The sequence below is a fragment of the Oncorhynchus mykiss genome, chromosome 26 (assembly GCF_057628025.1).
Source record: "Oncorhynchus mykiss isolate SJ-2025 chromosome 26, ASM5762802v1, whole genome shotgun sequence".
Lineage (NCBI taxonomy): Eukaryota > Metazoa > Chordata > Actinopteri > Salmoniformes > Salmonidae > Oncorhynchus > Oncorhynchus mykiss.
Window position 1 is genome coordinate 46,460,001 of NC_143047.1, and position 14,892 is coordinate 46,474,892.

At 45.8% G+C, this 14,892-nt stretch overlaps 1 protein-coding gene across 1 annotated transcript in view; it reads right to left on the reverse strand.

Moving 5' to 3' along the window:
• LOC110500983 (transient receptor potential cation channel subfamily M member 1) overlaps nt 1–13,306 on the reverse strand; it is a 95,385-nt gene extending 82,079 nt beyond the window's left edge. The window contains exons 1-10 of the mRNA XM_090221658.1: nt 13,232–13,306; nt 5,284–5,349; nt 5,165–5,194; nt 5,005–5,067; nt 4,852–4,881; nt 4,701–4,730; nt 4,585–4,617; nt 4,434–4,499; nt 4,222–4,287; nt 3,880–3,945 (exon numbers count right to left, since the gene is read on the reverse strand). Coding sequence (XP_090077784.1) covers nt 3,880–3,945; nt 4,222–4,287; nt 4,434–4,499; nt 4,585–4,617; nt 4,701–4,730; nt 4,852–4,881; nt 5,005–5,067; nt 5,165–5,194; nt 5,284–5,349; nt 13,232–13,306 — 525 coding nt within the window. The remainder of the gene's footprint in view (nt 1–3,879; nt 3,946–4,221; nt 4,288–4,433; nt 4,500–4,584; nt 4,618–4,700; nt 4,731–4,851; nt 4,882–5,004; nt 5,068–5,164; nt 5,195–5,283; nt 5,350–13,231) is intronic.
• Between the last annotated feature and the right edge of the window lie 1,586 nt (nt 13,307–14,892).

Genomic DNA, 14,892 nt, shown 5'->3' on the forward strand with positions numbered 1-14,892 from the left:
TACAGTGTATTGTGTTTATAATCCTGTCCTGAAGTGTACAGTGTATTGTGTTTATAATCCTGTCCTGAAGTGTACAGTGTGTTGTGTTTATAATCCTGTCCTGAAGTGTACAGTGTATTGTGTTTATAATCCTGTCCTGAAGTGTACAGTGTATTGTGTTTATAATCCTGTCCTGAAGTGTACAGTGTGTTGTGTTTATAATCCTGTCCTGAAGTGTACAGTGTATTGTGTTTATAATCCTGTCCTGAAGTGTACAGTGTATTGTGTTTATAATCCTGTCCTGAAGTGTACAGTGTATTGTGTTTATAATCCTGTCCTGAAGTGTACAGTGTAATGTGTTTATAATCCTGTCCTGAAGTGTACAGTGTATTGTGTTTATAATCCTGTCCTGAAGTGTACAGTGTATTGTGTTTATAATCCTGTCCTGAAGTGTACAGTGTATTGTGTTTATAATCCTGTCCTGAAGTGTACAGTGTATTGTGTTTATAATCCTGTCCTGAAGTGTACAGTGTATTGTGTTTATAATCCTGTCCTGAAGTGTACAGTGTAATGTGTTTATAATCCTGTCCTGAAGTGTACAGTGTATTGTGTTTATAATCCTGTCCTGAAGTGTACAGTGTATTGTGTTTATAATCCTGTCCTGAAGTGTACAGTGTATTGTGTTTATAATCCTGTCCTGAAGTGTACAGTGTATTGTGTTTATAATCCTGTCCTGAAGTGTACAGTGTATTGTGTTTATAATCCTGTCCTGAAGTGTACAGTGTATTGTGTTTATAATCCTGTCCTGAAGTGTACAGTGTATTGTGTTTATAATCCTGTCCTGAAGTGTACAGTGTATTGTGTTTATAATCCTGTCCTGAAGTGTACAGTGTATTGTGTTTATAATCCTGTCCTGAAGTGTACAGTGTATTGTGTTTATAATCCTGTCCTGAAGTGTACAGTGTATTGTGTTTATAATCCTGTCCTGAAGTGTACAGTGTAATGTGTTTATAATCCTGTCCTGAAGTGTACAGTGTATTGTGTTTTATAGTCCTGTCCTGAAGTGTACAGTGTATTGTGTTTTATAGTCCTGTCCTGAAGTGTACAGTGTATTGTGTTTATGATCCTGTCCTGAAGTGTACAGTGTATTGTGTTTATAATCCTGTCCTGAAGTGTACAGTGTAATGTGTTTATAATCCTGTCCTGAAGTGTACAGTGTATTGTGTTTATAATCCTGTCCTGAAGTGTACAGTGTAATGTGTTTATAATCCTGTCCTGAAGTGTACAGTGTGTTGTGTTTATAATCCTGTCCTGAAGTGTACAGTGTATTGTGTTTATAATCCTGTCCTGAAGTGTACAGTGTAATGTGTTTATAATCCTGTCCTGAAGTGTACAGTGTGTTGTGTTTATAATCCTGTCCTGAAGTGTACAGTGTATTGTGTTTATAGTCCTGTCCTGAAGTGTACAGTGTATTGTGTTTATAATCCTGTCCTGAAGTGTACAGTGTGTTGTGTTTATAATCCTGTCCTGAAGTGTACAGTGTATTGTGTTTATAATCCTGTCCTGAAGTGTACAGTGTAATGTGTTTATAATCCTGTCCTGAAGTGTACAGTGTGTTGTGTTTATAATCCTGTCCTGAAGTGTACAGTGTATTGTGTTTATAATCCTGTCCTGAAGTGTACAGTGTATTGTGTTTATAATCCTGTCCTGAAGTGTACAGTGTATTATGTTTATAATCCTGTCCTGAAGTGTACAGTGTAATGTGTTTATAATCCTGTCCTGAAGTGTACAGTGTATTGTGTTTATAATCCTGTCCTGAAGTGTACAGTGTATTGTGTTTATAATCCTGTCCTGAAGTGTACAGTGTATTGTGTTTATAATCCTGTCCTGAAGTGTACAGTGTATTGTGTTTATAATCCTGTCCTGAAGTGTACAGTGTATTGTGTTTATAATCCTGTCCTGAAGTGTACAGTGTATTGTGTTTATAATCCTGTCCTGAAGTGTACAGTGTATTGTGTTTATAATCCTGTCCTGAAGTGTACAGTGTATTGTGTTTATAATCCTGTCCTGAAGTGTACAGTGTATTGTGTTTATAATCCTGTCCTGAAGTGTACAGTGTAATGTGTTTATAATCCTGTCCTGAAGTGTACAGTGTATTGTGTTTATAATCCTGTCCTGAAGTGTACAGTGTATTGTGTTTATAATCCTGTCCTGAAGTGTACAGTGTATTGTGTTTATAATCCTGTCCTGAAGTGTACAGTGTATTGTGTTTATAATCCTGTCCTGAAGTGTACAGTGTATTGTGTTTATAATCCTGTCCTGAAGTGTACAGTGTATTGTGTTTATAATCCTGTCCTGAAGTGTACAGTGTATTGTGTTTATAATCCTGTCCTGAAGTGTACAGTGTAATGTGTTTATAATCCTGTCCTGAAGTGTACAGTGTGTTGTGTTTATAATCCTGTCCTGAAGTGTACAGTGTATTGTGTTTATAATCCTGTCCTGAAGTGTACAGTGTAATGTGTTTATAATCCTGTCCTGAAGTGTACAGTGTAATGTGTTGTAATCACATGAGAGGAGAATGACATAAGAAAGAATAAAAGCCCTGGGGATTAGAGCTAGTTGCTGCCTGCCGGTGGCTTCACAGAGCCGTTCTCACAGATTAAACGCTCTAATCACATCCTGATGGTCCAGTGACTCCGTTTCACTGAGAGTACTGCTATAGTCAGTTATCTGCAGAATAGATGGCTCGGTGACTCCGTATCACTGAGAGTACTGCTATAGTCAGTTATCTGCAGAATAGATGGCTCGGTGACTCCGTATCACTGAGAGTACTGCTATAGTCAGTTATCTGCAGAATAGATGGTCCTGTGACTCCGTATCACTGAGAGTACTGCTATAGTCAGTTATCTGCAGAATAGATGGCTCGGTGACTCCGTATCACTGAGAGTACTGTTATAGTCAGTTATCTGCAGAATAGATGGCTCTGTGACTCTGTATCACTGAGAGTACTGCTATAGTCAGTTATCTGCAGAATAGATGGTTCGGTGACTCCGTATCACTGAGAGTACTGCTATAGTCAGTTATCTGCAGAATAGATGGCTCGGTGACTCCGTATCACTGAGAGTACTGCTATAGTCAGTTATCTGCAGAATAGATGGTTCGGTGACTCCGTATCACTGAGAGTACTGCTATAGTCAGTTATCTGCAGAATAGATGGTTCGGTGACTCCGTATCACTGAGAGTACTGCTATAGTCAGTTATCTGCAGAATAGATGGTTCAGTGACTCCGTATCACTGAGAGTACTGCTATAGTCAGTTATCTGCAGAATAGATGGTTCGGTGACTCCATATCACTGAGAGTACTGCTATAGTCAGTAATCTGCAGAATAGATGGTCCAGTGACTCCATATCACTGAGAGTACTGCTATAGTCAGTTATCTGCAGAATAGATGGTCCAGTGACTCTATATCACTGAGAGTACTGCTATAGTCAGTTATCTGCAGAATAGATGGTCCAGTGACTCCATATCACTGAGAGTACTGCTATAGTCAGTTATCTGCAGAATAGATGGTCCAGTGACTCCGTATCACTGAGAGTACTGCTAAAGTCAGTTATCTGCAGAATATATGTAGTTTACAGACACCACTGGCTTCAGCACGCCATTGTATATAGACAACATATCTGTATCTGATAAATGCCTAAGTGTAAAAGTGGACGTCATTGTACCGATGATTAGTAGAAGACGTTCATAGTAGACATTGTGTCTGGTCTCTCTCTCTGTAGCGAGCTAGGGGGGAATCACCTTTAGGGGGTTCTCAGAGGGGGGGGGGGGGGATCACCTTTATGGGGGGATCTCAGAGGGGGAGGATCACCTTTAGGGGGATCTCAGAGGGGGATCACCTTCAGGAGAATCTCAGAGGGGGGGTGGGTCACCTTTAGGGGGATCTCAGAGGTGGGGTGGGTCACCTTTAGGGGGATCTCAGAGGGGGATCACCTTTAGGGGGATCTCAGAGGGGGATCACCTTTAGGGGGATCTCAGAGGGGGATCACCTTTAGGGGGATCTCAGAGGGGGAATCACCTTTAGGGGGATCTCAGAGGGGGGGGGGGGGGGGGGTCACCGTTAGGGGGAACTCAGAGGGGAGGCCACCTTTAGGGGGATCTCAGAGGGGGAGGTGCGTCACCTTTAGGGGGATCTCAGAGGGGGGGGATCACCTTTATGGGGATCTCAGAGGGGGAATCACCTTTAGGGGGATCTCAGAGGGGGGGTGGGACACCTTTAGGGGGATCTCAGAGGTGGAGTGGGTCACCTTTAGGGGGATCTCAGAGGGGGATCACCTTTAGGGGGATCTCAGAGGGGGATCACCTTTAGGGGGATCTCAGAGGGGGATCACCTTTAGGGAGATCTCAGAGGGGGTGGGGGTCACCTTTATGGGGATCTCAGAGGGGGAATCACCTTTAGGGGGATCTCAGAGGGGGGGTGGGTGACCTTTAGGGGGATCTCAAAGGTGGGGTGGGTCACCTTTAGGGGGATCTCAGAGGGGAGATCACCTTTAGGGGGATCTCAGAGGGGGATCACCTTTAGGGGGATCTCAGAAGGGGATTACCTTTAGGGGGATCTCAGAGGTGGGGTGGGTCACCTTTAGGGGGATCTCAGAGGGGGATCACCTTTAGGGGGATCTCAGAGGGGGATACCTTTAGGGGGATCTCAGAGGGGGATCACCTTTAGGGGGATCTCAGAGGGGGGAATCACCTTTAGGGGGATCTCAGAGGGGGGGTCACCTTTAGGGGGATCTCACAGGGGGGATCACCTTTATAGGGATCTCAGAGGGGGAATCACCTTTAGGGGGATCTCAGGGGGGGGGGGGGGTCACATTTAGGGGGATCTCAGAGGTGGGGATCACCTGTAGGGGGATCTCAGAGGGAGGGGGGCGCCTTTAGGGGGATCTCAGAGGGGGGGTGGGTCACCTTTAGGGGGATCTCAGAGGGGGGGATCACCTTTATGGGGATCTCAGAGGGGGAATCACCTTTAGGGGAATCTCAGAGGGGGGGGGGGTCACATTTAGGGGGATCTCAGAGGTGGGGATCACCTTTAGGGGGATCTCAGAGGGGGGGGGGGGGGGAATCGCCTTTAGGGGGATCTCAGAGGGGGAATCACCTTTAGGGGGATCTCAGAGGGGGGGTCACCTTTAGCGGGATCTCAGAGGTGGGGATCACCTTTAGGGGGGTCTCAGAGTGGGGGAGTCACCTTTATGGGGATCTCAGAGGAGGAATCACCTTTAGGGGGATCTCAGAGGGGGAATCACCTTTAGGGTGATCTCAGAGGGGGGGGGGGTCACATTTAGGGGGATCTCAGAGGTGGGGTGGGTCACCTTTAGGGGGATCTCAGAGGGGGGGAGTCACCTTTATGGGGATCTCAGAGGAGGAATCACCTTTAGGGGGATCTTAGAGGGGGGGATCGCCTTTAGGGGGATCTCAGAGGGGGGGTCACCTTTAGGGGGATCTTAGAGGGGGGGATCGCCTTTAGTGGGATCTCAGAGGGGGGGTCACCTCTAGGGGGATCTCACAGGCGGGCTCCATTTAGGGGGATCTCACAGGGGGCTCTCCATTTAGGGGGGATCTCTCAGGGGCTCTATATTTAGGGGGATCTCACAGGGGATCTCCATTTGATCACATTACCAACAATCCTCCCCAGAACATTCTAGTCCTCCACGTTTGTTCAAATACTCCTAAGTTATTGATTGTATCTAATTGGACTGCCTGTTATGACTTAGTCTAAGTTTTTTTTAAATTTTATTTCACCTTTATTTAACCAGGTAGGCTAGTTGAGAACAAGTTCTCATTTACAACTGCGACCTGGCCAAGATAAGGCATAGCAGTGTGAACAGACAACACAGAGTTACACATGGAGTAAACAATTAACAAGTCAATAACACAGTAGAAAAAAGGGGAGTCTATATATACATTGTGTGCAAAAGGCATGAGAAGGTAGGCAAATAATTACAATTATGCAGATTAACACTGGAGTGATAAATGATCAGATGGTTATGTACAGGTAGAGATATTGGTGTGCAAAAGAGCAGAAAAATAAAAATAAATAAATAAAAACAGTATGGGGATGAGGTAGGTGAAAATGGGTGGGCTATTTACCAATAGACTATGTACAGCTGCAGCGATCGGTTAGCTGCTCAGATAGCAGATGTTTGAAGTTGGTGAGGGAGATAAAAGTCTCCAACTTCAGCGATTTTTGCAATTCGTTCCAGTCACAGGCAGCAGAGAACTGGAACGAAAGGCGGCCAAATGAGGTGTTGGCTTTAGGGATGATCAGTGAGATACACCTGCTGGAGCGCGTGCTACGGATGGGTGTTGCCATCGTAACCAGTGAACTGAGATAAGGCGGAGCTTTACCTAGCATGGACTTGTAGATGACCTGGAGCCAGTGGGTCTGGCGACGAATATGTAGCGAGGGCCAGCCGACTAGAGCATACAAGTCGCAGTGGTGGGTGGTATAAGGTGCTTTAGTGACAAAACGGATGGCACTGTGATAAACTGCATCCAGTTTGCTGAGTAGAGTGTTGGAAGCAATTTTGTAGATGACGTCGCCGAAGTCGAGGATCGGTAGGATAGTCAGTTTTACTAGGGTAAGTTTGGCGGCGTGAGTGAAGGAGGCTTTGTTGCGGAATAGAAAGCCGACTCTTGATTTGATTTTCGATTGGAGATGTTTGATATGGGTCTGGAAGGAGAGTTTAGAGTCTAGCCAGACACCTAGGTACTTATAGATGTCCACATATTCAAGGTCGGAACCATCCAGGGTGGTGATGCTGGTCAGGCGTGCGGGTGCAGGCAGCGAACGGTTGAAAAGCATGCATTTGGTTTTACTAGCGTTTAAGAGCAGTTGGAGGCCACGGAAGGAGTGCTGTATGGCATTGAAGCTCGTTTGGAGGTTAGATAGCACAGTGTCCAAGGACGGGCCGGAAGTATATAGAATGGTGTCGTCTGCGTAGAGGTGGATCAGGGAATCGCCCGCAGCATGAGAAACATCATTGATATATACAGAGAAAAGAGTCGGCCCGAGAATTGAACCCTGTGGCACCCCCATAGAGACTGCCAGAGGACCGGACAGCATGCCCTCCGATTTGACACACTGAACTCTGTCTGCAAAGTAATTGGTGAACCAGGCAAGGCAGTCATCCGAAAAACCGAGGCTACTGAGTCTGCCGATAAGAATACGGTGATTGACAGAGTCGAAAGCCTTGGCAAGGTCTATGAAGACGGCTGCACAGTACTGTCTTTTATCGATGGCGGTTATGATATCGTTTAGTACCTTGAGCGTGGCTGAGGTACACCCGTGACCGGCTCGGAAACCAGATTGCACAGCGGAGAAGGTACGGTGGGATTCAAGATGGTCAGTGACCTGTTTGTTGACTTGGCTTTCGAAGACCTTAGATAGGCAGGGCAGGATGGATATAGGTCTGTAACAGTTTGGGTCCAGGGTGTCGCCCCCTTTGAAGAGGGGGATGACTGCGGCAGCTTTCCAATCCTTGGGGATCTCAGACGATATGAAAGAGAGGTTGAACAGGCTGGTAATAGGGGTTGCGACAATGGCGGCGGATAGTTTCAGGAATAGAGGGTCCAGATTGTCCAGCCCAGCTGATTTGTACGGGTCCAGGTTTTGCAGCTCTTTCAGGACATCTGCTATCTGGATTTGGGTAAAGGAGAACCTGGAGAGGCTTGGGCGAGTAGCTGCGGGGGGGGGGGAGCTGTTGTCCGAGGTTGGAGTAGCCAGGCGGAAGGCATGGCCAGCCGTTGAGAAATGCTTGTTGAAGTTTTCGATAATCATGGATTTATCGGTGGTGACCATGTTACCTAGTCTCAGTGCAGTGGGCAGCTGGGAGGAGGTGCTCTTGTTCTCCATGGACTTCACAGTGTCCCAGAACTTTTTGGAGTTGGAGCTACAGGATGCAAACTTCTGCCTGAAGAAGTTGGCTTTAGCTTTCCTGACTGACTGTGTGTATTGGTTCCTGACTTCCCTGAACAGTTGCATATCGCGGGGACTATTCGATGTTAGCGCAGTCCGCCACAGGATGTTTTTGTGCTGGTCGAGGGCAGTCAGGTCTGGAGTGAACCAGGGGCTATATCTGTTCTTAGTTCTGCATTTTTTGAACGGAGCATGCTTATCTAAAATGGTGAGGAAGTTACTTTTAAAGAAAGACTAGGCATCCTCAACTGACGGGATGAGGTCAATGTCCTTCCAGGATACCCGGGCCAGGTCGATTAGAAAGGCCTGCTCGCAGAAGTGTTTTAGGGAGCGTTTGACAGTGATGAGGGGTGGTCGTTTGACTGCGGCTCCGTAGCGGATACAGGCAATGAGGCATTGAATGGAATGTGAAAATATACTGTATGTTTACGACTAACACTTTATAATATAACAAATAGAAAAACATAGCATGAGATGCCTTTTTACATATTGTGTAAAAACGTTTTTTAAAAAGCACATTTATTCAATAAATTAGAGTACAAAGCGATGCTTGAGAAAAGCCAAATGCTCAGTTGGAGCCAAGCTAATCACAGAGTAATGCCTCAGCAACCATGGGAACACCATAAATACAGCTGTATGTCACAGAGTAATGCCTCAGTAACCATGGTAACACAGTAAACACAGCTGTATGTCACAGAGTAATGCCTCAGTAACCATGGTAACACAGTAAACACAGCTGTGTGTCACAGAGTAATGCCTCAGTAACCATCGGAACAGAGTAAACACAGCTGTGTGTCACAGAGTAATGCCTCAGTAACCATGGGAACACAGTAAACACAGCTGTCTGTCACAGAGTAATGCCTCAGAAACCATGGGAACACAGTAAACACAGCTGTCTGTCACAGAGTAATGCCTCAGTAACCATGGGAACACAGGAAACACAGCTGTGTGTCACAGAGTAATGCCTCAGTAACCATGGGAACACAGTAAACACAGCTGTGTGTCACAGAGTAATGCCTCAGAAACCATGGGAACACAGTAAACACAGCTGTGTGTCACAGAGTAATGCCTCAGTAACCATGGGAACACAGTAAACACAGCTGTGTGTCACAGAGTAATGCCTCAGTAACCATGGGAACACAGCAAACACAGCTGTGTGTCACAGAGTAATGCCTCAGTAACCATGGGAACACAGTAAACACAGCTGTCTGTCACAGAGTAATGCCTCAGTAACCATGGTAACACAGTAAACACAGCTGTGTGTCACAGAGTAATGCCTCAGTAACCATGGGAACACAGTAAACACAGCTGTCTGTCACAGAGTAATGCCTCAGTAACCATGGGAACACAGTAAACACAGCTGTGTGTCACAGAGTAATGCCTCAGTAACCATGGGAACACAGTAAACACAGCTGTGTGTCACAGAGTAATGCCTCAGTAACCATGGGAACACAGTAAACACAGCTGTGTGTCACAGAGTAATGCCTCAGTAACCATGGGAACACAGTAAACACAGCTGTGTGTCACAGAGTAATGCCTCACTAACCATGGGAACACAGTAAACACAGCTGTGTGTCACAGAGTAATGCCTCAGTAACCATGGGAACACAGTAAACACAGCTGTCTGTCACAGAGTAATGCCTCAGTAACCATGGGAACACAGCAAACACAGCTGTGTGTCACAGAGTAATGCCTCAGTAACCATGGGAACACAGTAAACACAGCTGTGTGTCACAGAGTAATGCCTCAGTAACCATGGGAACACAGTAAACACAGCTGTGTGTCACAGAGTAATGACTCAGTAACCATGGTAACACAGTAAACACAGCTGTGTGTCACAGAGTAATGCCTCAGTAACCATGGGAACACAGTAAACACAGCTGTGTGTCACAGAGTAATGCCTCAGTAACCATGGGAACACAGTAGACACAGCTGTGTGTCACAGAGTAATGCCTCAGTAACCATGGGAACACAGTAAACACAGCTGTCTGTCACAGAGTAATGCCTCAGTAACCATGGGAACACAGTAAACACAGCTGTCTGTCACAGAGTAATGCCTCAGAAACCATGGGAACACAGTAAACACAGCTGTCTGTCACAGAGTAATGCCTCAGTAACCATGGGAACACAGGAAACACAGCTGTGTGTCACAGAGTAATGCCTCAGTAACCATGGGAACACAGTAAACACAGCTGTGTGTCACAGAGTAATGCCTCAGAAACCATGGGAACACAGTAAACACAGCTGTGTGTCACAGAGTAATGCCTCAGAAACCATGGGAACACAGTAAACACAGCTGTGTGTCACAGAGTAATGCCTCAGTAACCATGGGAACACAGTAAACACAGCTGTGTGTCACAGAGTAATGCCTCAGTAACCATGGGAACACAGTAAACACAGCTGTGTGTCACAGAGTAATGCCTCAGTAACCATGGGAACACAGGAAACACAGCTGTGTGTCACAGAGTAATGCCTCAGTAACCATGGGAACACAGGAAACACAGCTGTGTGTCACAGAGTAATGCCTCAGTAACCATGGGAACACAGTAAACACAGCTGTGTGTCACAGAGTAATGCCTCAGTAACCATGGGAGCACAGCAAACACAGCTGTGTGTCACAGAGTAATGCCTCAGTAACCATGGGAACACAGTAAACACAGCTGTGTGTCACAGAGTAATGCCTCAGTAACCATGGTAACACAGTAAACACAGCTGTGTGTCACAGAGTAATGCCTCAGTAACCATGGTAACACAGTAAACACAGCTGTGTGTCACAGAGTAATGCCTCAGTAACCATGGGAACACAGTAAACACAGCTGTGTGTCACAGAGTAATGCCTCAGTAGCCATGGTAACACAGTAAACACAGCTGTGTGTCACAGAGTAATGCCTCAGTAACCATGGGAACACAGGAAACACAGCTGTGTGTCACAGAGTAATGCCTCAGTAACCATGGGAACACAGTAAACACAGCTGTGTGTCACAGAGTAATGCCTCAGTAACCATGGGAACACAGTAAACACAGCTGTGTGTCACAGAGTAATGCCTCAGTAACCATGGGAACACAGTAAACACAGCTGTGTGTCACAGAGTAATGCCTCAGTAACGATGGTAACACAGTAAACACAGCTGTGTGTCACAGAGTAATGCCTCAGTAACCATGGGAACACAGTAAACACAGCTGTGTGTCACAGAGTAATGCCTCAGTAACCATGGTAACACAGTAAACACAGCTGTGTGTCACAGAGTAATGCCTCAGTAACCATGGGAACACAGTAAACACAGCTGTGTGTCACAGAGTAATGCCTCAGTAACCATGGTAACACAGTAAACACAGCTGTGTGTCACAGAGTAATGCCTCAGTAACCATGGGAACACAGTAAACACAGCTGTGTGTCACAGAGTAATGCCTCAGTAACCATGGTAACACAGTAAACACAGCTGTGTGTCATAGAGTAATGCCTCAGTAACCATGGGAACACAGTAAACACAGCTGTGTGTCACAGAGTAATGCCTCAGTAACCATGGTAACACAGTAAACACAGCTGTGTGTCACAGAGTAATGCCTCAGTAACCATGGGAACACAGTAAACACAGCTGTGTGTCACAGAGTAATGCCTCAGTAACCATGGGAACACAGTAAACACAGCTGTGTGTCACAGAGTAATGACTCAGTAACCATGGGAACACAGTAAACACAGCTGTGTGTCACAGAGTAATGCCTCAGTAACCATGGGAACACAGTAAACACAGCTGTCTGTCACAGAGTAATGCCTCAGTAACCATGGGAACACAGGAAACACAGCTGTGTGTCACAGAGTAATGCCTCAGTAACCATGGTAACACAGTAAACACAGCTGTGTGTCACAGAGTAATGCCTCAGTAACCATGGGAACACAGGAAACACAGCTGTGTGTCACAGAGTAATGCCTCAGTAACCATGGTAACACAGTAAACACAGCTGTGTTTCACAGAGTAATGCCTCAGTAACCATGGTAACACAGTAAACACAGCTGTGTGTCACAGAGTAATGCCTCAGTAACCATGGGAACACAGTAAACACAGCTGTGTGTCACAGAGTAATGCCTCAGTAACCATGGGAACACAGTAAACACAGCTGTGTGTCACAGAGTAATGCCTCAGTAACCATGGGAACACAGTAAACACAGCTGTCTGTCACAGAGTAATGCCTCAGTAACCATGGGAACACAGTAAACACAGCTGTGTGTCACAGAGTAATGCCTCAGTAACCATGGGAACACAGTAAACACAGCTGTCTGTCACAGAGTAATGCCTCAGTAACCATGGGAACACAGTAAACACAGCTGTGTGTCACAGAGTAATGCCTCAGTAACCATGGGAACACAGGAAACACAGCTGTGTGTCACAGAGTAATGTCTCAGTAACCATGGGAACACAGTAAACACAGCTGTGTGTCACAGAGTAATGCCTCAGTAACCATGGGAACACAGTAAACACAGCTGTGTGTCACAGAGTAATGCCTCAGTAACCATGGGAACACAGTAAACACAGCTGTGTGTCACAGAGTAATGCCTCAGTAACCATGGGAACACAGTAAACACAGCTGTGTGTCACAGAGTAATGCCTCAGTAACCATGGGAACACAGTAAACACAGCTGTCTGTCACAGAGTAATGCCTCAGTAACCATGGTAACACAGTAAACACAGCTGTGTGTCACAGAGTAATGCCTCAGTAACCATGGGAACACAGTAAACACAGCTGTGTGTCACAGAGTAATGCCTCAGTAACCATGGGAACACAGTAAACACAGCTGTGTGTCACAGAGTAATGCCTCAGTAACCATGGGAACACAGTAAACACAGCTGTGTGTCACAGAGTAATGCCTCAGTAACCATGGGAACACAGTAAACACAGCTGTGTGTCACAGAGTAATGCCTCAGTAACCATGGGAACACAGCTCCCACCAGCGGTGTAAATCCTTTCTGTTCGAACGACGGAAACTTCTAGAAACATCCCTTTAAAGAGGAGAGAGGAAACAACCCCGTTCCTTTAACAAACCAAGACAACACCTTTGACCTGCAGGTTCAGCCCCTCAAAATAACTGACCAATCAATAATCACCTGTTGATCACTTCAAATACATGACAGAGCCCACTGAAATGTTTAAACGACATGTATCGCAATACATGATACACACCAAAATAATGCCAAGATATTGACTTTGTCCATTAGTGCCCCCTTGGGTGCCTCACACCACTGCTACCTGACCACCGCCACGACCACCACCATCCTTACCTTCTGAGACCCAGACGTGGTTCTCTTGATGGAGGCCCTTCTGAAGGATCCAGCACTGCTCCCCCTCTTCTCCATGATGACTGGTCCTGCTGCCACCTCTCCTACAGAGCTTCCTCCAGACCGTCACCCACTGACAGCCCCATGACTGTGCTAACGTCAAGACCAACACAGAACTCTGACCTGAGTAGAACTGACGGAATCAACCTCTCAGAGAAATTTGACTTCCAGTTCTGTTCTAGAACTTCCCGGGTCTCCTCCTGTGATCTGTTTCCTCCTGTGATCTGTCTCCTCCTCTGATCTGTCTCTTCCTCTGATCTGTCTTCTCTGTGATCGGTCTTCTCTGTGATCTGTCTCCTCTGTGATCTGTTTCCTTTTGTGATCTGTCTTCTCCTCTGATCTGTCTCCTCTGTGATCGGTTTTCTTTGTGATCTGTCTCCTATGTGATCTGTCTTCTCTGTGATCTGTCTTCTCCTCTGATCTGTCTCCTCTGTGATCTGTCTCCTCTGTGATCTGTCTTCTCCTCTGATCTGTCTCCTCTGTGATCTGTCTTCTCTGTGATCTGTCTCCTCTGTGATCTGTCTTCTCTGTGATCTGTCTTCTCCTGTGATCTGTCTTCTCTGTGATCTGTCTTCTCTGTGATCTTTCGACTCCTGTGATCTGTCTTCTCTGTGATCTGTCTTCTCTGTCTCCTCTGTGATCTGTTTCCTTTTGTGATCTGTCTTCTCCTCTGATCTGTCTCCTCCTCTGATCTGTCTCCTCTGTGATCTGTCCCCTATGTGATCTGTCTTCTCTGTGATCTGTCTTCTCTGTGATCTGTCTCCTCTGTCTCCTCTGTGATCTGTCTCCTCCTGTGATCTGTCTCCTCCTGTGATCAGACTCCTCTATGATTTCTCTTCTCTTGTGCTGTTGTACAGAAAGGAGGGATCTACTGAAGTAGAGATGACAGCTTAACTACACTACCACACTACGTTGACACATAGACCCCCCCCCCCCCCTTCCTCTCCTCTCCCTCTCTCTCTCTTCCTCTCTATAATCAGGCTTAATGGACCACAGCTACCGGGGCAGAGCAGAACAGACCGTCCAATGCAGCAGCTCTTTAATGGAAAGATATTTAATAAATGGCGATTTTGGGACGTAAAAATCTACTTTAGGACAACTACTCAGAAATCCCCCCCCCCCCCCCCCCCCCCATAAAGGCTTTAGTTTAAAGCCTGCTGCTGAATGAGTACATATGGAGAAAGAGGACAGGAGAGGAATGGTTTTGAGGGGAAGTATTATGATAAAAAAAGCTATGCAGATGTTTTAAGACGATTTTATGTTTTTTTTTTTTAAAGGTAAAAAGAAAAACTGTTTTAAAGGACATAGAAGGATATAGAAGACTGGCAGACAGGCACATGTCCCATTACTGAACAGGATCGATTCAACTCTTTCACAGCTACACAGTAAAACTTTCCCCCTGTAAATTTACAGCCTTATCCTGGCATCAGAGTTTCCAGGTTAATAATACTGTATTCTTGATTTACAGCAGGGTTGCTGTATTTTTATTTTTTTTACAGTAAGATAGAACAACTCTATCAAAGCTACACAGTAAAACTTTCCCCCTGTAAATGTACAGCATTATACATACTGGCATCAGAGTTGCCAGGTTAATACTGTATTCT